Consider the following 19,675-nt stretch of genomic DNA (forward strand, 5'->3'; position numbering starts at 1 on the left):
CCATTTCTCCTGGCGTGCTGCGTCTCTGCAGCTGGCATGACCCTGTGGACAGGGAAATACTCCCCTCCTCTGGGACAGTAACAGCTCGGGCTAAAGGTACATCAGATAGCGACTTCAGCTAATTGCCTATCAGTTGTTCTCACGAAAAATAAAGAACTGAGAGCCCCTCTATTTTCTTTCAGGTGCTTCTCTGCGTGGCGAGCGCCGGGGGCAGTGACCTGCTCCGATCCGGGGACAGCGGGGAGCTGCGCCTGCCCAGTGCCAGGGGAGGCATGGTGGTGGCAGTGTCGGGCACCTGGCCAGCACCGTGAGGGAGGGAGCCTGCAGGGCCCCAGCACCAGAGGATGTCGGGCAGAGGGTCTCCCGCCCTGGAGAGGAGCAGCAGCGGCGGTGGGCAGACAGGCGAGGCGAAGGCCACGGCGCAGCCTTCCGACAGCATCAGCGTCCGGGGCGTCTCCTACACTGTCAGGTAGGGCTGGGAAGGCAGCATGGCGAGCCCCGGCCTGCCAGGAGCTGCTCCCACCCCAGGGACTGAGGGGAGAGGGGCTGGGACCAGTGGGCTGTGAGTTTGGCTTCAGCCCAGTGAAGGAGGAGGGATGTTGCCAGGCCACCTGCCTCATGGCACTGGGCCACCGCCACAGGGGTAGAGTACACTGCTTGAGGACGGCAGAGCTAGTCTGTCCGCTGGAGGCTTCACCAGTTCTTCTTCATGTGACTCTGAAGGAGATGCTTTAGAGGAGATTTCCAAAGATTGTGCCCTTTCCCACTGCCTTTCTTACTGCTGCCAGAGGATAATGTGAGGCCCTAAGAAAATAGTCAGGTGGCTGGCAAACAATGGTCAGGTGGCTGGTCAAATAGCTGGCCAACATCGTCAACAAATAAAGCCTCAGTTCAAGTTTCCCCTTTTGGTTGTAGTCCTTTGCTTTCGCCTTCTAGCAGATATTCTGAAAAATCAGTTCAGACTTCATTTTGTCTTCTAGATATTGCTAAAGTTAAAAAGTTAAAGCCTGGGGGTAGGGGGGAGGAGAGGGAAAGGTTTTTTTGTTGTTTTGTTTTGGTTTTTTTCAACATTTTAAAAACCTTGCAGGCTCCCATCCCACATGCAGGTAGCTATAAACCATTCACTTGTTTATGCAAAATTTTTAAATCTTCTCTGTTTCATCTTTTTTGATGTTTGTTTTCCAAGAGAACGTGTTGGCCCATGGTGGAACGCTTCTTTATATCATAAAAAATGGACCCGGCAAATACTTAAGGATGTTTCATTTCACATAGAGAGTGGCCAGATTATGGGGATTTTAGGAAATTCTGGTAAGTTGTTCCAGGACTTTAAAAGAAATAAGATCGTAGTTAATACTAGTGACTTCCACAGTGGTATGAATGTGACTGAGGTCTGTGTTTTAAATAATGAAATTGCAGCTGGTTTTAACCCCTGCTTTGTAAAAATATGGTGCTTGGTTTTCAGAGTTCAATCTTCTGTCATCTAACTAACAATTATAATTTCAATAAAAGATAAGGTTACTTCTAAACCCAAATGTCTCACTATGAAGGGTGAATTTGTATGAATTAAATGCTAATTTAACACATTCTAGGTTTCCCATTTACTTCCCCTTAACTAGCTGTATTTTCAGGATCTATTATTTTAATGTTAATGAGAAAAAAAAATACTTTTTTCTTTTCATGTGTCTCCATCCAAGTGAGGCTACTGCTCCTGAAATCATAAAATTAATCTTATCACATGATTAATTTCTTTTGTTTGAAAGGATCTGGGAAAACAACACTTCTGGATGCAATATCAGGAAGACTGGGACATGAAGACAACTTCTTTGGTGAAGTGTATGTGAATGGGCGTAAGCTGAAGAAGGAAGAGTTTAGAGATTGCTTCTCTTATGTGCCACAGGTGGATTTCTGCATTTATTTTTGTGCACTGTGCTTCCTCTTATGTAAAGGAAGTAAAGTTGCTAGTGTAATGGAGTAATGTAACCTGACTGTGATTTTACTAGTAAATTTGGTACAAAGAGGTTGATAAATTGCATGAATGAATGAAAGTTGTGCAAGCAGGGGCAAGATCTTAATTACTACAGGACTAGCTGCTTCTTCCTCTTCACCTTTTTTTTTCCAGAGTGACACTTTGTTAAGCTTCCTCACCATACAAGAGTCTCTGACCTACACTGCTTTACTAACTCTTCAGAAATGCTCCAACGACTTCATCAAAAAGAAGGTCTGTATTTTATCATCTTCTACCAGAAAGGCAGACATGATGTCATGTAATGCTTTCACCAGCAGCACTTTCCATCCATGGCTGTGTTTTACGTTTATAAGGTTTTGTAATCCTCATTCTGCAAATGGGGAGAAATCTTCCTGCTGTGGAGTAGGGCACAAGCCCTCTGGTGCTCCCTGCCTCTGCAAGGGGCTTGTGCTGATGCCCAGGGAATCACCATTATGCTGGGACAAAACTCTCCCGCCCAAAGCTGCAGCAGTTACTGCTTCAGGAGATGCTGCTATTGGTATCTGGGTCAGTTCCCCTTCCCCAGCTGGAAAATCCAGTTCTCTGGGGTGTTTAGGGCTATGTGTGCTGGCAAGTCTCACAGAAAGCAGAGGTGACTTTGACACTACTCTGGCTCCTGTAGGACGTCTCTCACTAACCAGAACAGCTCCGAAAAGCACTGGTCTAATAAGCCCCCTACAAGCTACTTTCTTGATAAAATAGGTGTGTTTCAGATCTATTAAAGGACTCTCTTTGGCCTCTGTTGAGAGTAAAGATTGGATATTCCTGACCAAAGGCTCTTGCTCTCTGTCTTCTCTCTTCACCTATCTTCCACTCAGTATTTTATACATCCCCAGAACTGATGTGCCTTTCTGCTCCCTTATTTTGGAAGCCAGACCAGCACATTATGCTTCATACTGTAACTTCCTAGTCTCACTTCTGAACTCTTCATCTCTTCATGCCAACCAAAGCTAAAATTCTACTAATTTCAGAATAAATGAAAATAAAATTTAAAAAATAATAATTGAAATAATATATTAAAAATAATCAGGTAGAAATAAGTCCAGATACCTTCCAACTAGAATGGATGCAAGCAGCATATTGGGAAAGCAATAGCTTAAAATTGTCTTTTTTCTTTCATTTTTTCATTTTGCACACAGGTATCTGAGTTGGACTGTGGTTAGTCTTTCTAAATTGTAATTATTTTTCAGGTAGATGCAGTTATGGCTGAGCTGAGTCTCAGCCACATTGCTGACAAAATAATTGGAAGCCGTATTTTTGTAGGAATTTCTGGGGGTGAGAGGCGTCGTGTTTCAATTGCAGCCCAGCTATTACAAGATCCCAGTAAGTACCACTGCATGGATTTTCAAAATGAAACAAACTAGTGTCACTTTGCGCTCCCACCATGGACCTCCATAAACCACTTTAAAATACAAAAGCATTTTGTATTTCAGCAAAAAAATTTTTTTGTAATTCAGCAAAAGCTAGTCTAGTAATGACAGAAAAGGATGAGCAGTAACTCAGGCCTGCCATTAATCTATTAGTTGATCTTGGAAAGTAGACAATTTTAAAATCTTAGAGACTGAATGTAGGTTTAGACTTGCATTCATCCATTTTAAGTCTTTCTGGGCTCACCCTTCCCATCTATTAAATGTTGGTTGTAGCATATTAATTTATAGTTTTTTGAGCGCATTAGAGCCATATGTACGCAAGTGTTGAGCCTTGTAGTAGAGTAGCTGCCCTGTATTGAGCCCTGTATGTGTGAGCACCATGTACATTCCAGAGCCAAAAAGATAGTCAGCACATGAGATTTGGTCATTTGGAAAAGACATAAACAAAACAGAGTAAATGTTCAGAAGTATAATAGCCCTCATGTTGCACTGCCCTTGATAAGAAACCAGATATTGATGAATAACACACTTCTATATGGGGTTGTAGATTTACTGTAAAGAAAAAAAATCCAATTAATGAAAATCAAAGCAAAGTAACTAGAAGGATTAGCCATGGGAAACGGCACTATGAATTTTGTCAGTTTTGAGATAGTTTCTTGAAGGTGCCAGAATCTTACGGTGTGGATGTATAGCACATAGTTATTTGATTCTGGAGTCCTCATAGCAGTGTAGATGTTCTAGCACTGCATACCAGGCAGGGAGGAGTATTTAAATAGCAAAGTGAGGTATATCACAGGTACGGTGTGCTACTGGTGACTCCTGGAGAGTTCATTGGGTGTAGTTATTGCTCAGTAAGTTCACTAAACTCTATAGTAAACATAAAGTAATTCTGTGTAGATAAACCTGTAGAGAAAGCTCTTCTCGCCCCTTATCCTGAGCAAGGCTGAACTGCCCTCTTCTGTGCTATGTCCATCTCTGTAAAAATAATGGATTTGACAGTAACTTTTACCATTCCATGTGCAATAAAATCATGAAGAAAATGCAGTAAAAAAACTGTACCTCTCTCATCTATGGAATTATATATGCTCTATTTTAACAACTCTTAATTTGTTCATAACAAATATTCTGTGTGTGTATATACATTTAATTCAGATTATAACTTATAGCTAATTATGTCAGTTATATTTACATTTGTATACATGCTGAAATTTGTCATTACTGTTCTTGGAAGCAGATGTATACATCAAATCTATTTTGGTAATTTTCAGATTTCACCTGAACTTGGAAAAAAAAAAAGATTATGCTCTGATCCTGCAGTAGTTTTTTTATGTCCTTATTCCTAGTCATTGAAACTGAATCACTAAGGCTAACTAAAACTGAAATATCACATCGTGGCAAGTATCTATGCATACTCTGCTTTACACATGGAACTTTACATGTAAAGTAATTTCTATACTATTTGCCAAATTAGCTCCAAAGGCAGAAGCTATAACACTTGCTCCCCATTTACCTGAGTTTTAATGCTATTCCTTGTCATTTCACAGAAGTCATGCTACTTGATGAACCAACGACAGGGCTGGACTGCCTGACCGCAAACCAGATTGTCTCGCTGCTCTCAGAGCTTGCACACAGAGACAGGATTGTGATTATTACGATTCATCAGCCTCGCTCAGAACTCTTCAGGGTAAATGATATCTACTCACTATTTGCTTTTTTTACCAGGCTTTTTAGCACCTAAGTTCTTTTTAGGGTCAAAGTACAAGGTCCAGTATAGTTGCCTTCAAAGGCTCTCTTCCTTCCCCCCTGTATAAATACAGGCTTGTCTTGAACTTTACAGCTCTGGCCTTCTGCCAGTCACAGGGCACTTTGGGACACATACTGCCCTGTGAAAATAGTATGCACACTGACCGTGTGCCTAACGTTTGTGTTATGCAGCTACCCAAATCAAAAACACCAGGAGAAGCCATGTAAATCCCCTATGTGTGCAGGCACTGTAAAAGCTAGCACTTTATTTATCTTTACATATTGATAGTTCAGTAGCACTTGCAACTTGAGACAGATAAAGCCATGATTTGGAATGGAAAGGAAAAAAAAATAAATCTTCTTTTTTCCTCTTTGTGTCAAGTGATGTGGGTACACCTTGGTCATGTGGTGGGGCAGGCCTGCCTTGCAGGGCTTGTGCTGGGGAGACCATTTCTCCCTTCCCATTACTATTTTGCACTTTGCTCTTCTGACACGCCCACCACCTGCCACGTGAATGCAAGGCACCTCTTCCCTGGCTGACTGAATTGAGTGTAAGTGTCGTGAAGCCAGAGGGGAGGGACGGTGGTTTTCTGGACTGAAAGCAGTCCTGGTGCCTTGGGAATATGGGTCGATCATAGCTGGTGGGAGCCCTGCCCTGGCAAATGTTCACCCGAAGAGCAGTGCTGTTAAAGTCCTTAAGCACTTCAGGATAATCTTCCCAACGATTTGGGGATTTTACAGACTGGGGCTATTAAACGCCAAAGGAGGCCTGTCAGTAAGTGAAGGTGCATTAGAAGTGAAGTCAGAAGTCCACAGCTCCCCTTTCTGTTTATGGATTACCTCTGTATGCTGCTGTCGCTGACAGTTTTGAGAACCACTGGTTTTAAGAGCTTACAAATGTGTCATCTTGCATAACCACCGAGAGGAGCGATAGAAAGGACAAACTTCCTTTGAGAGAAATATACGAAGGAAGTTTGAATGTGTCAAAACTGTTTTTCCTGTCAAAGCATTTTTATTACCAAGACAGTAGCTGTACTCAAGAATTAATGTGCTGCTTCTCAATATGTATTGCTGATATATTAATTTGCTCCCCACAGTTATTTGACAAAATAGCCATCATGAGCTTTGGAGAAATGGTTTTCTGTGGGAACCCTATGGAAATGATTACATTTTTTAGCAACTGTGGCTATTCTTGTCCTGAGCAATCAAACCCTTTTGATTTCTATGGTAAGTTTGTCTAAGTTGTTTTGGTAAAAATATGGGTTTCCTTTAGAAAAACAAGTTTTCTTCCCCAAATTAAAGTTCTTTCAGAGATAGAAATGCATTTGAAGTATTTCCAAACTTTGTAATTGTGCTCAGCTCAGAGATGAGAAAGAGCTGGGCCCATGTGACCTTCACTGACTCCGTAAAGCAGAAAAAGTTTGCAGTAGGACTGAAACACAGCAGAAAGGAGTAAACTACCAGTACAAAAGGAATCTCAGCTTCATGAAACCTGTGGATTCCTGATGGCATCTCCCTGTGGCTGTCCACTGGACATTGGAAAACCAGTTTGATCACAAAACCGTGGAAAGTCTCATGCTCTTACGGACTTTTGTGATGCCAAGCAACTGAAGATGGTTGTTGCCTGAAGGGAAGGATGTAGAATAGATACAGGATGACTGAGGCATCAATTTCCAGAGAGTCACAATTTGAAGTTTCAGAAAGTTTGGGGAGTTGCTAATACCAGGGTGAGCTAGCGGAGCAGAACATATGGATGCTTCAGGAGACGATGACAGCAAGCTGTTGGCAAAAGCTGAAGAGTACTGTTCTACCAATTCAGGATGAAAGAAAGTGTCAGCATGAGATTTTGGAAATGAAGCTTGGTTTTGCTGCAGGGCATCTGTGTACCTGATCCATGCAGATAAATGTTTGAAGAACGTGTGTGTGTGTGTGTGTATATGTACATACATATGTGTGTGTGTGTATACCTATCTGCTATCTATCTTTTTTAATCTAGTAGGTAAGTTGATTTCTGACGATACTAACTGAGTGTTAACCAGGGAATTTGACCAATCCAAAAAGCTGTATTCAGAAACATGGCACATTCAGAGGAGGCAATGTTTTTCTATTGTCTAGATGGCATCCTAAACTCAGAGAGAAGAGAGGATGGTTGTTGACATGAAGCTGGAATGGGATGAAGCTGAAAATACTGGTGTGACAGTGAGGATAATTTTGCCTTCATGAATTTGAATAGTCTTGAAAAGCGTAGATGATTTGAGATTTAGACCCAGTTTTTAAAAAGCCTGGTAAAGAGAGTACTGCATTCTTCAAATGTCAACCTTTGAATGTGACGAGAAAAGGAAAAAATACAGTTTAGAGCAAAGAATCATCAGAATATTTAGTCTTTGGAAAATTGGTAGTTTATATTTTTTGTGTGATTTAATGATGTGAATGAAAGGACAGATTCTGATATCATTTACACCAACAGCAGAGAAAAATAGATCCTATGTATTGAGTGTGGATTATATTATTGAAATGTCACATGTTGTGTTTATATAAAAAGTACAAATGCATGGTAGGCATTAGCTATTTGGTCTAGTGACTAGTTGGTGGTGGTGTTTTTTTTAAAACACACTTGCTTGCCATTTATTTTGTGTGTGACTTCCACCAAGTCACACTGGCCAAGTTTTAAAAAGCATGTCTGCATTTTGTATGTTCATATTTACAAAAGTGATTACTTCATTTTGGCTATGTTTACCATTAAAGACAATTCTGCTGAATTCTAGCTTTCAGAACACCAAGAAAGTATTCATAAGCTTAATTCAGGTTTTGAGGACAAATTAAGAATATTGGACCAGGGCTCCTTTTCTCTTGCTCAATCTGTATTTGGAAGGTGAGCATAATACTGGAAAACTGAAATCTAAGGATGACAGAAACCTTAAGAATAAAGTAATAAAGACATCTTAGCAGATGTAGGAGAGTGATATAAAAATCTGTAAGAATAGCTATTCCTGAGAACAACAGTCTAGGTTTTGAAACCGTAGATAATTCATTGCTATTAGGGGAAAAGGAAATTTCTAATGCATTTTAGCACTATTGCTGAATCCATATGACTTGTACAAATAGCGCATACAAAGTTCCCATCTGCCAATAAAAGAATTGCTGGTGTCAGGAATAGGTATAAATGGACTTATTAGAAAGGAACATTAACTCTGTGAAGGATTTACCTTTCGTAAGTTCCATGGCAGTAAGTAATATTTTCTTCAGCTTGGGCTGAGCCTGCTAGGGGAATTTGGCCTGCCGAACATCCTCTGACTTCACATTAAAACAGAAGTATGTCTGAGAAGGAGGTGGGTGAAGCCCAGTGCAACAATGCAGTAACAGCTCAAGTAGAGAAGAGCAGTGTCTCTGCAGCACGAGCCCAGACTAACTGAAAAATAAAGCTCCATGGTTATGGAGGAACAGGTAGAGGACAAGGGGGAATCAGGGAGCCATGTCTGAGCATTTGCCTGAAAACCTGAGAAATACATGACCAGAAAGTAATTTCTTCATCCTCATCAGTGTTCATCTTCAGCTTGTGCTCCGTCTTGTTCTTGGCAGCAGTAGCACTTCACCAGTGGTACAGATCTGTGCTGTGCAAGGAGAATGCTAAAGGTCTGACCAGCACACCACTCAGTCCTTGCATTTCCAGATAAAGGACTCAAACTTCAGGGTCATACAGAGGCCACAAAACACAAAGATTTATTGTGGCTGCACAGCTATTTATTCATGCTGCTTCTAACGGAAGGGAGGAGTAACAGAAACCTTGAATACTTTCAATGGACCTTTTCTTCTTTGCAGATTTTAGGATAGAGACAAGGAAAGGTTAGTTGCAAGGGGGGAAGAGGTATGAAGGGGAAGTGATGTGCATATATAGTAAACACTTTGTAAATTTACAGTGGATCTGACATCTGTGGACACCCGAAGCAAGGAACGTGAACTTGAAACCTATAGTAGGGTTCAGGTAATTGTATCAGCCTACAAAAACTCGGAGATCTTTAGCAAAGTACTGGCAGCCATTGAAAGAACAAAGTGTATGAAAGAGCTGCCACCAATACCATTCAAAAACAAAGACTCACCCAGTGCCTTTTACAAATTATGGATTCTTTTACGGTAAGACTTTTTTTTTTTCCCCCCCCCCTTTTTTTAAGGAAAATCTTTTTTCTTATCCAGTAATCTTTTGGGTTTCTCCCCCCATATATAAATGCACTTTCTTGGTTATTTTGGTCTACCAATGTACTTGTCTCTGTCTTTTTCAATATATTACATTTGTGTGGACACTGTGTGTGTAAGATCTGTTCAAAGCTAAATACCCTACCAACATGTGGTCAGTCATAGCTAACAAGTATATTGTTATGGTTTTGTTTCATTACCAGGAGGACAACAAGAAACTTCTCCAGAGATAAGATTGGCATCATCATGCGTCTCCTCCAGAATCTGTTATTTGGCTTGTTTGTAGCATTCTTCCTTCTTAGACTAAGGAATGACCTGGTAAAAGGAGCTGTGCAGGACCGTGTGGGGCTTGTCTACCAGTGCGTGAGTGCCCCCCCCTACACAGGGATGCTCAATGCTGTTGCCCTTTGTGAGTTTCTGTCCTGTATTATGTGCAGCAGCAGATATTGCTGCCACTGTTTTGTAGAGGAAAAAGTCTTTTTTGAAGGTAGTCATTTAAAGGATCTTAACAGTTTTAGATAATGTCAGAGCCGATACAGAAGCATGAAATTCAAAGGCGAAGCGACAGGAAGCTTCGCTCCACAGAAAAAGATTAGCCCATCAGTGGGGCTCCAGGTTCACTGCACTTAATGAATGAATATGCCCTCATCCCCGTCTCTCCCTTTTTGCAGCTGGCCTGTGTATGGAGGCTTTATTCTGAACTGTGCAATAGCCCTTAACTTGCCTGCGTGTAGCATTATAAAGGCAGGACAAAGTCTAGGTCGGTAGTTAACATCTGTAGTGAGATCAAAACCAAAGACATGGGAAGGATAGAAGTACAAAACAGCTTTGACAGCAATTAAGGATAATTAGATTTAAGAGTATTATGTGATGATTACATTTTTCTTAGAGGGTGTTTCTCTTACAGCTGCCATACTAAGACCAACAGTAGTTTCTATTTACAGCCCTAGAAACTATTCTGCTCATGGAGGGAACGTACACGGATGTCATCACCTTGGGATCAGAGCATCTCAAGAAATTATCCAATGATGGCAGTGTTTTCATGTCTTTAATTTGTATCTTCAAAAAGAGCAGGCTGCCCTGCATGCTGCCTAGTTAGGCCTCCTTCATTAAGCTTACCAACTTTTGCAGTCTGCAGGGAGCATGTTTTGCATTTACAGTGGGGGGAAAAAGTGATCAGACTGGTTTAGACAGAATGTTTCTGATATGTTCTCAAAGTTGTCCCTGAGCTTCAGGTCATTTTTGCTAGCAACAAGTCTTGGTCTCTTTATTCAATGGTGATTTAATTTATTTCTTATATATTTAATCCAGTCCCACCTTTACGTGCTATCAGTGACCAAGAAAGTAAAGATGGCTTGTATAAGAAGTGGCAAATGCTTTTAGCTTATATAGTACATTTCCTGCCCTTCAGTGTCATCAGCGTGGCAATTTTCAGCACCTTTATATACTGGTAAGTGCTTCTACCACCTATTGGATTGTTATTTTCTTTTTGTTATCAGTTTCAAGTCCCATGTCAGCTACAGGCCTCCTGGCATGTCTTCCTCCTATTGTCTCTCGGAATGATTACAGAAAAAGCTTAATGAAAGATGACCCCATTTTAACCCTTCTCTTTCAGGCAGTGTTAAAACACTGAGTAAGTTACCAGTTCTCTAGGTAACTTGGGAAGTTTTAATGGGCCTGGGACTTTTATCATTCTTGTGTCATACCAAAAGCAGGAAGTGTCATTTTACATTACATTTAGAAAGATAGGAAATAAGAGGAAAAAAGTGAGGAAGACAACAGTAGGTATGTGACAGTAACAAAGCTTCATATTTCCTGGGACATTTGGGGTTTAGCTACAGCATATGGAACTGATGGGATCTGGATCCCTCTCTTCCACCCTCCAGAGAAAGGCACTAAAGTGGATTTCTGATAGTGGGAGGAAGGGTTTGATTGTAAAGCTTGCCACCCTCCCACCCCCCCCCACCCCCCCATTTCCTTGCATCATTGTGAAATAGTACCTCAGAATGGGATGATGAAATACTTCATCTGTTCATTGCCTTATCTATCATACAGGTCTGCTCTTCTTCATTTCTGTTCCATCGATTTCACACCTTCCCCTTGCTTATTCTGAACTTAATACAGTCCATGGCTGGTGGCATAAGCTAATAGCAAAGTAATAAGGACCAATTTCTGTCCTTCAAGCTTTTTCTGGTTTGGTTTTGTTTTGTTTTCTTAATTATGAAACGAGCGGGGTGTAGCGCACTAAAGTTTTGTTCAAGCAAGGCCATCTTTCTCTTTGTCCCCTTAGCTACCTGGGCTTTTATTTCTGCAAGCTGTCAGTGCTGCCTGCTTCAGGCAGTGCTTCCTGAAAAGTCCTTTTTCACAGACAAACAGATATTACTCCTCCTCCCACTAAGCTTTTAGAGGATGCAGCGTGCTCACCAGAGCACTTCCATTTCTGCCTGCTAGTGAGCTGGTTGCCGAGAAGGCAGCCATTTGGAAAGCACCTTCTCAGGCTCAATGAGGGAAGGTTTGTGGAGCTCCTGAAGATCACAAGCCACTGTTTCTCATGCTCGCTACTTAACGAACAGGAAATTCATATGGGCAGAGACTTTGCCGTTGCGCCTTGGTAGCTTCAAACACAGTCAACAATAAAGAGTGTGGTTCTGGTTAATGGATAATACATACATATATTAGCCTCCTCATATCTTTTCTATCTTGTGGGTAGTTGGAAGCCATCAGTGATGTGTCAGAGCGATTTCATTGTGCCCTTAGACCTCTTAGGGCAAGCAGTTCTCTAGGAAATTTTGAAGATTGTATCTGTGCAGGACTAAACTTTCCTGCACGGACTAACTTTTGGAGAGGCTTTGATAGCCTCTGGTATGTGTTCTTACAAGCCATTTCTCTCAGAGTTTGTGTTTGTAAGGTCAGACAGTTTGGGTCAGACAGACCCAAACTCTCACCTGATCAGACACAAGGCAACTCTGGCCAAGAACAAATACAGCCACTTTTGCAATCAAGTAAATGTACTCTGTTTATGCAGATTTTCCTAGCTAAAGATACCTCTGGGAAATGTTCTACCAGTTTATAGTATCTGACCATTCTATTGCTGTAATATTCTCTCTTCTGAGTTGTTTTTTTTTTCCTTCTCTTTTAGGCTTTCTTCTCTTTCTATTCCTACCCCAGATTTACTAGTCTGTATCTATATAGCTCTGTGTATGGTATTAGAGCACTTCAGAGAAGGTGATACTGTTATGCTAGGACTTTGGAGAGCTGTTTCTTCTGCCCCAGTCTGTGATTAAAGGTTGTTAAATACCTGCTAGCTTGTTGAATGCTTAATACTTGAAATCAATGTTCAGCCATCTATTTATAATAGAGATTATTTTGGTATTACATGCAAAAAATGCTACAAGAAACCTGTAAGAAAATTAATACTGCTCTTTTACTGTGTTCGAACATCATCTTAGATTGGAAAAAAGACATAGGGCCTTGCACTAAGCAATGAAAAAGAAAATAAAATGTTGACTAGCTGCTTGTTAGCTAAGCAAAGCATGCAGTCTGTACTTAGCGTGAGGCAATTTTTGTATTGAGGTATTTTGGAAAAAGAGGAATATGTCACCTTGTAATAAAAGGTTTTGTCATCCGTCATATACACTGTAAGGCTGAATTAAGTTTGCCAAACAATTGCTGGCCTCTCTTAACATTTTAATCTTTAGTACAGGTTGGGGGGGGACTTTTTTCCTTAGGTGAGCTAGGGAAAAACTGGGAACACTGTGTTGTATTAAAGAGTGCAGGAGTATGGAGGAAATTGCATTTGGATGAATTACATGGGTGGTGAATTCAATTAGCCTTCCATTTAATTGAATATATCCATTTTTACATTTGCATGCACAGTATCAGAAGTGCAAAATTCCATCTGTTAATTATCTGCATAAAAACGTTCTTTAAATATGTGATTACATAAATAACTCTCACTGCATAGACTCTAAAGGGAGGAGGATGTTAGTTTAAGGGATCATAAAAGCCACAGTGGTTATCTTGAAACAACACAGATTTCTCCTGCAATTACATCTTTACATAACCCTCTTTAATCTAGATGGAGAAAACCTAATACATCTGCACTTATGTCACAATATTAAGTGGATGTCCTTTCTGTTAAGGCTCGAAACAACATGCTAAAGGTTAAGACATAAACTGTTCACTTAATGAGCTGTAATTGCAAAAAATAGATAAAAACAAAAATAAAAGCTATGTTCCAAGTTTAGTACCCAAACACTGTTTTTTAAATGTTCTTTTGCTCATTTTTGTACAGGACTGCAGGGTTGTATCCTGATGCTTCCAGATTTGGAATTTTCTTTGCTGTTGTCTTAGCATCTCATATAATTGGTGAACTACTAACACTTGTTATACTTGGTGTGGTTCAAAACCCAAATATAGTCCAAAGCGGAGTGGTGCTACTTAATTCAGCAGGTGTGATAGTGGGAACAGGACTAGTAAGGTAGGAAAAAGTTTTATTTCATTATGGTGTTTATGTTAAAATAATCTACCTATAGAAGAGTTTCAGGAACAGTGTGTATTGCTGAAGCACAATCATGCACAGGTGGCAATGGAAAGAAAGTGCAGCTGTTATCCTTCAGAGGTAGAACTGCCTAATCATGTGAGAACTTGTACTAAACACACAAAAAAGACACTTAACTTTAGATATCATTAAAGATATTACTTTTGTTTTCACTTTTTGCAAATAAATTGAAGATAAAACTGAGCAATTAATATCTATCAGCTCAGCTGAATTCTTTTACTTATGCTGATGATATTACATGAAATGCTGTCCTCATTAGAGGATTCTACCAAAAAAAAAAAACCTTACAACTTTTAGTAACTGCTGGAATTTATCAGGTATTAAACACTAGGAATTATGGTTTTTAAAGAAAAGTTGTTCTCAACTATCTTATTAGTGTTATTCTCCAGTTTAGTCATTAAACTTTTCAGACACTTTTTCTATCTGTGCAGACTTAACTACATAAAAATAATAAAGTAGTTTAGTAAATATGCAGGAAAATTCTGATCCACTTGCTCTATTACTGTGCAAATAAATATTTTTGCATTGTAACTGCATGAACTTTGAACAGTTTTCCTCTTGTATTTGTCAATACTGAAATTACCATTTTTTGAGAAATGTATCGTAATAAATTGTAAAAAAAAGTTTTCTTGAGATGTTGAGAAAATACGATATGCTCACTTGAGATCTTTCCAATGAAAATGAAGTAAGCCTAACAAAAGAGGATGTCAAGTAGTCCTCAAGAAAAATATATGAGTCTTCACAAAGCTGATGATGCTTTGTCTCTTCAAAGTAGATCTCAGCTAATACTTGCTTATCAAATAAAACTAAGTTCCTATCTAATTAATTTGGTCCCTGCCTAATTTCAGGAAGATGTATGTTTATAGTGACAAGACAGTTATTCCTGCTACCATAGTCTAAGACCTTAATGATAACTTTAAAGTATTAGAGTGGTTTCTAACCTTATTTTACAATGGAGACATTGCTAATTAATATTATGAATCTCTTTGATGATTAACCTTCATAGGCAATGAAGGATATTAAAAATAGCATTGAGACTTGGGTTGCATTTTTTTTCTTTTCATTTGTTTAGTTATAAATTCTTGCAGTATTTTAGGTGCAGAAATTGCCCAGTCTTGTTGAATTAACGTTATTTCAAAATTTTCATACTCTTTCTTCTTCTCTTTATTCTTTGCTTCATTTTTGTATTGTTATTACTGTTCTGGTGAATTGATATTCAGTCTTTTTTGATTTTGAAGATGGAGTGAGGGGGTGGTGGTTTCTTACTTTGGAAGCAACACATTTTTGCAGCTAAGGTTTTTATATGGTCTTGTCATTTTCAGTTTATCTCTGCAATGTGAATATCAAAAAACTTCATAGAATTATTTGTGACTGTCCATAAACAAGTCAGAGCTGAACATTATGACACTATACCAAAGTCAGAGACAGTCTTCATGGTTGTCTTCTCATTTAGCACTAAAATGGACTTTATGTTTGAAAACGCTACATGCACAGCCAGGAACTGTTTCTGTAAAAGGCTACGACCAAAGATGAGAGCTTGTTTTAATTTGGGTTAGAACTGGCTCTTGGAATGTAGCAAAAGCCAATTTAACTTCTCTGTTTCTTTAAGGACAATCGAAGAAATGCCGACACCTTTTAAAATACTCAGTTATCTTACCTTTCAAAAATACAGCAGTGAGGTTCTTATAGTCAATGAATTTTATGGCTTAAACTTCACATGTGGTAAGTGTTCAAAAAAAAAAAGCCTTTAAATCCATTGTAAATAATTTTAATGAGATGTCAATGCTTATTTTCCTTCTACATACAATAAAAGTAAAGAAGTTAAAGATAATTTCTTAAAAAAAAAACCTTGTTAATTAGGAAAGATGTACTGTAACGTCATATCATGGAATCATAGAATGGTTTGGGTTGGAAGGGACCCTAAAGATCATCTAGTTCCAACCCCCCTGCCATGCGCAGGGACACCTTCCACTAGACCAGGTTGCTCAAAGGCCCATCCAGCCTGGCCTTGAACACTTCCAGGGATGGGGCATCCACAGCTTCTCTGGGCAACCTGTTCCAGTGCCCCACCACCCTCAGAGTGAAGAATGTCTTCCTTCTGTCTCATCTAAATCTACCCTCTTTCAGTTTAAAGCCATTACCCCTTGTCCTGTCACTACATGCCCTTGTACAAAGTCCCTCTCCAGCTTTCTTGTATGTGCCCTTCAGGTATGGAAAGGCTGCTAGAAGGTCTCCCTGGAGCCTTCTCTTCTCCGGGCTGAACAACCCCAACTCTCTCAGCCTGTCTTCGTTGGAGAGGTGCTCCAGCTCTCTGATCATCTTTGTGGCCCTTCTCTGGACTTGCTCCAACAGGTCCATGTCCTTCATATGTTGGGGGCCCCACAGCTGGACGCAGTACTCCAGGTGGGATCTCACAGGAGTGGAGTAGAGGGGGAGAATCACCTCCCTCAACCTGCTGGTCACGCTTCTTTGGATGCAGCCCAGGATACAGTTGGCTTTCTGGGCTGTAAGTGGACATTGTCGGGTCATGTTGAGCTTCTTATCAACCAGCATTCCCACGTCCTTCTCCTCAGGGCTGCTCTCAAGCCATTCTCCACCCAGCCTGTATTTGTGCTTGGAATTGCCCTGCCCCATGTGCAGGACCTCGCACTTGGCCTTGTTGAACTTTATGAGGTTAGCACAGGCCCACCACTCAAGCCTGTCAAGGTCCCTCTGGATGGCATCCCTTCCCTCCAGCATGTCAGTCGTACCACACAGCTTGGTGTTGTTGGCAAACTTGCTGAGGGTGCACTCAATCCCGCTGTCCATGTTGCTGACAAAGATGTTAAACAGCGCCGGTCCCAGTACCGACACCTGAGGAATGCTGCTTGTCGCTGGTCTCCACTTGGACATTGAGCTGTTGACTGCAACTCTTTGAGTGCGACCATCCAGCCAATTCCTTATCCACCAAGTGGTCCATCCGTCAAATCCGTGTCTCTCCAATTTAGAGACAAGGATGTCGTGCGGGACAATGTCAAATGCTTTGCACAAGTCCAGGTAGATGACATCAGTTGCTCTTCCCTTACCCACCAACCTGTAACCCTGTCATAGAAGGCCACCAAATTTGTCAAGGCATGATTTGACCTTAGTGAAGCCATGCTGGCTGTCACCAACCACCTCCTTATTTTCCATGTGCATTAGCATAGTTTCCAGGAGGATCTGATCCTGCCGGGCACAGAGGTGAGACTGACTGGCCTGTAGTTCCCTGGATCTTCCTTTTTTCCCTTTTATAAAAATGGGGGTTATTTTTCCCCTTTTCCAGTCAGTGGGAACTTCACCAGATAGCCACGACTTCTCAAATATGATGGACAGTGACTTAGCAACTTCATCTGGCAGTTCCCTCAGGACCCATGGATGCTTCTCATCAGGTCCCACGGAGTTGTGCACCTTCAGGTTCCTTAGATGGTCTCAAACCTGATCTTCTCCTACAGTGGGTAGTTCTTCATTCTTCCAGTCCCTGCCTTTGCCTTCTGTGACTTGGGTGGTGTGGCTTGAGCACTTGCTGGTGAAGACTGAGGCAAAAAAGTCGCCAGCTACCTCAGCCTTCTCCATATCCTGGGTAACAAGGTCTCCCATTTCCTTTTGGAGAGGGCCCACATTTTCCCTAGTCTTCCTTTTCTCACCGACGTACCTATAGAAGCTTTTCTTGTTGCCCTTGACGTCCCTGGCCAGATTTAATTCTAACAGGGCTTTAGCTTTCCTAACCTGATCCCAGGCTGCTTGGACAATTTCTCTGTATTCCTCCCAGGCTACCTGTCCTTGCTTCCACCCTCTGTAGGCTCCCTTTTTGTGTTTGAGTTTGTCCAGGAGCTCCTTGTTCATCCATGCAGGCCTCCTGGCATTTTTGCCTGATTTCCTCTTTGTTGGGATGCATTGCTCCTGACCTTGGAGGAGGTGATCCTTAAATATTAACCAGCTTTCTTGGGTCCCTCTTCCCTCCAGGGCTTTATCCCATGGTACTCTACCAAGCAGATCCCTGAAGAGGCCAAAGTCTGCTCTCCTGATGTCCAGGGTAGTGAGCTTGCTGTGCGCCCTCTTTGGTGCCCTAAGGATCTTGGTCACTGCAGCCAAGGCTGTCCTTGAGCTTCACGTTCCCCACCAGCCCCTCCTTGTTGGTGAGAACAAGGTGCAGCATAGCACCCCTCCGCGTTGGCTCCACAAGCTAGACAAAAGTTTGACTCCTTTTTTCAACTATTTCTCATTCTTTCATTTTTTTTGTCTTTGTCTTCTTCACGTGTTCTTTTATCCCCCCTTTTGGGGCATTTTGGAAGGTAAACTTTGCAGCCTGTTATATGCTTATCGGAGCAGTGTTACACAAATAGAAGATCAATAGAACTGCACAATGTAAGATCAAACATCAGTGCAGGGAGCACTGACAGGTAACACCTGACCAGATGTTTCCTCTCATACTAGTGAGGCTTCAGTTCAAGTACATTACCATGGCACATATTGAACAGCTTGGATCTGTCAGGCTGTGAGTCAGATAACTGTCAAAACATTAGAGTCAATCAGGTTGGTAGGGTTAGTACCTAATATCCATCAATGGGGGTAAAACTTATGGTTTTGGACCTACCCTAAGATATTTTGGGCTTTGTAGCCAGGTGTCTGTGCTCCTCTCCAAGGCTATATATTCTTTATCCATTAATCTCTCCTGTCCTTCTTTATTGCAAGAACGTAGATGGCAAATGTTAGAAAATGAATCCATGACTTTGGTAGTAATAATGAACAGCTGATTTTTCCTGTGCCCTTCAGACAGTCTTCATTTCTTGCATTTTGGAAGCACTCAACAAATATGAACACTGTAAGTCTACCACATTGGGCAACTTGCTTCTTGAGGCCCCTCCAGATAATGTGTCTGAAAAGCCATAAATCTTCTTTTGTTTAGCATGAACAAAACAGAAAGCTCCTAGAGACCCTTTATTCTTCCCTTCAAAAAATATGGCGTGGATTAACTGCAGAAACATATGGCTTTTCTGTTCTTATTCCAAAATGATGGGAAATATTGCTGTGGGTATAGTTCATCATTAAAATAATGTTAGGGCTAGGTATTTTAAATGTATGAGCTAGACACTGAAGCCTGAGTTTTAATTTTACTGATTCACCTACTAAAGAAATTAATTTTTTTTCTTGACAGGTGGAGCCAACAGTTCCACTGCAATTAATGCTGCGTGTATTTTCTCTCACGGCATTCAGTTCATTGAAAAAAGCTTTCCTGGTGCATTGTCCCGGTTCACAATTGATTTCTTAATACTCTATGCTTTTCTACCAGGGCTTGCCATTATAGCAATTCTGAGCTTCCAAATAAGAGAGAGAATTCTTGGCAGGCAATAAAAAAGTAGCAGTGCTAACTATGTCTAATAATACACTTTTAACTTGATTATGGTTGAAGGCTTAAATTGATGGATTTTAGATAGAATTTAAGTGATTATACATATAGAAACACATTCATCTTCTCATGTTTGTTTCTAACTGGATGTTTTCCATCTTGAAAAACAATGTTCTCCTAAGAGCATGAATGACTTCCTGCTATTGGTATTCCCACCCCACTCCCAAATCAGCCATAATCAAGAGTATTACCTCTTTTAAAGGACTTTTTGAATTTGAGTCAGCTGTTGCTGTCAATTTTTAACAATGTATCGATGGTGCTCTAATCTTTTTCACACTATTTTGGTTTTTAACCATTACCAATAAGCAGAGAGGTATAATTGCTAGTAAATCTTGTATTTTAACTCCTCTGTTTTGTTTTGATACCATTTTGGGGATTTG

General features: G+C 40.7%; 1 protein-coding gene across 1 annotated transcript; it reads left to right on the forward strand.

Annotated features, from left to right (window-relative positions):
- Positions 1-344: 344 nt before the first annotated feature.
- On the forward strand, positions 345-19,240 carry ABCG5 (ATP binding cassette subfamily G member 5). Its single transcript, XM_072856800.1, has 13 exons — positions 345-469; positions 1,187-1,308; positions 1,761-1,897; positions 2,120-2,218; positions 3,196-3,328; positions 4,920-5,059; positions 6,216-6,345; positions 9,036-9,249; positions 9,513-9,718; positions 10,621-10,759; positions 13,604-13,789; positions 15,480-15,598; positions 19,050-19,240. The coding sequence occupies exons 1-13, from the start codon at positions 345-347 to the stop codon at positions 19,238-19,240; spliced, it is 1,941 nt and encodes a 646-aa protein (XP_072712901.1).
- Positions 19,241-19,675: the final 435 nt, after the last annotated feature.

The sequence above is a fragment of the Ciconia boyciana genome, chromosome 3, assembly GCF_034638445.1.
Source record: "Ciconia boyciana chromosome 3, ASM3463844v1, whole genome shotgun sequence".
In the NCBI taxonomy this organism is placed as follows: domain Eukaryota; kingdom Metazoa; phylum Chordata; class Aves; order Ciconiiformes; family Ciconiidae; genus Ciconia; species Ciconia boyciana.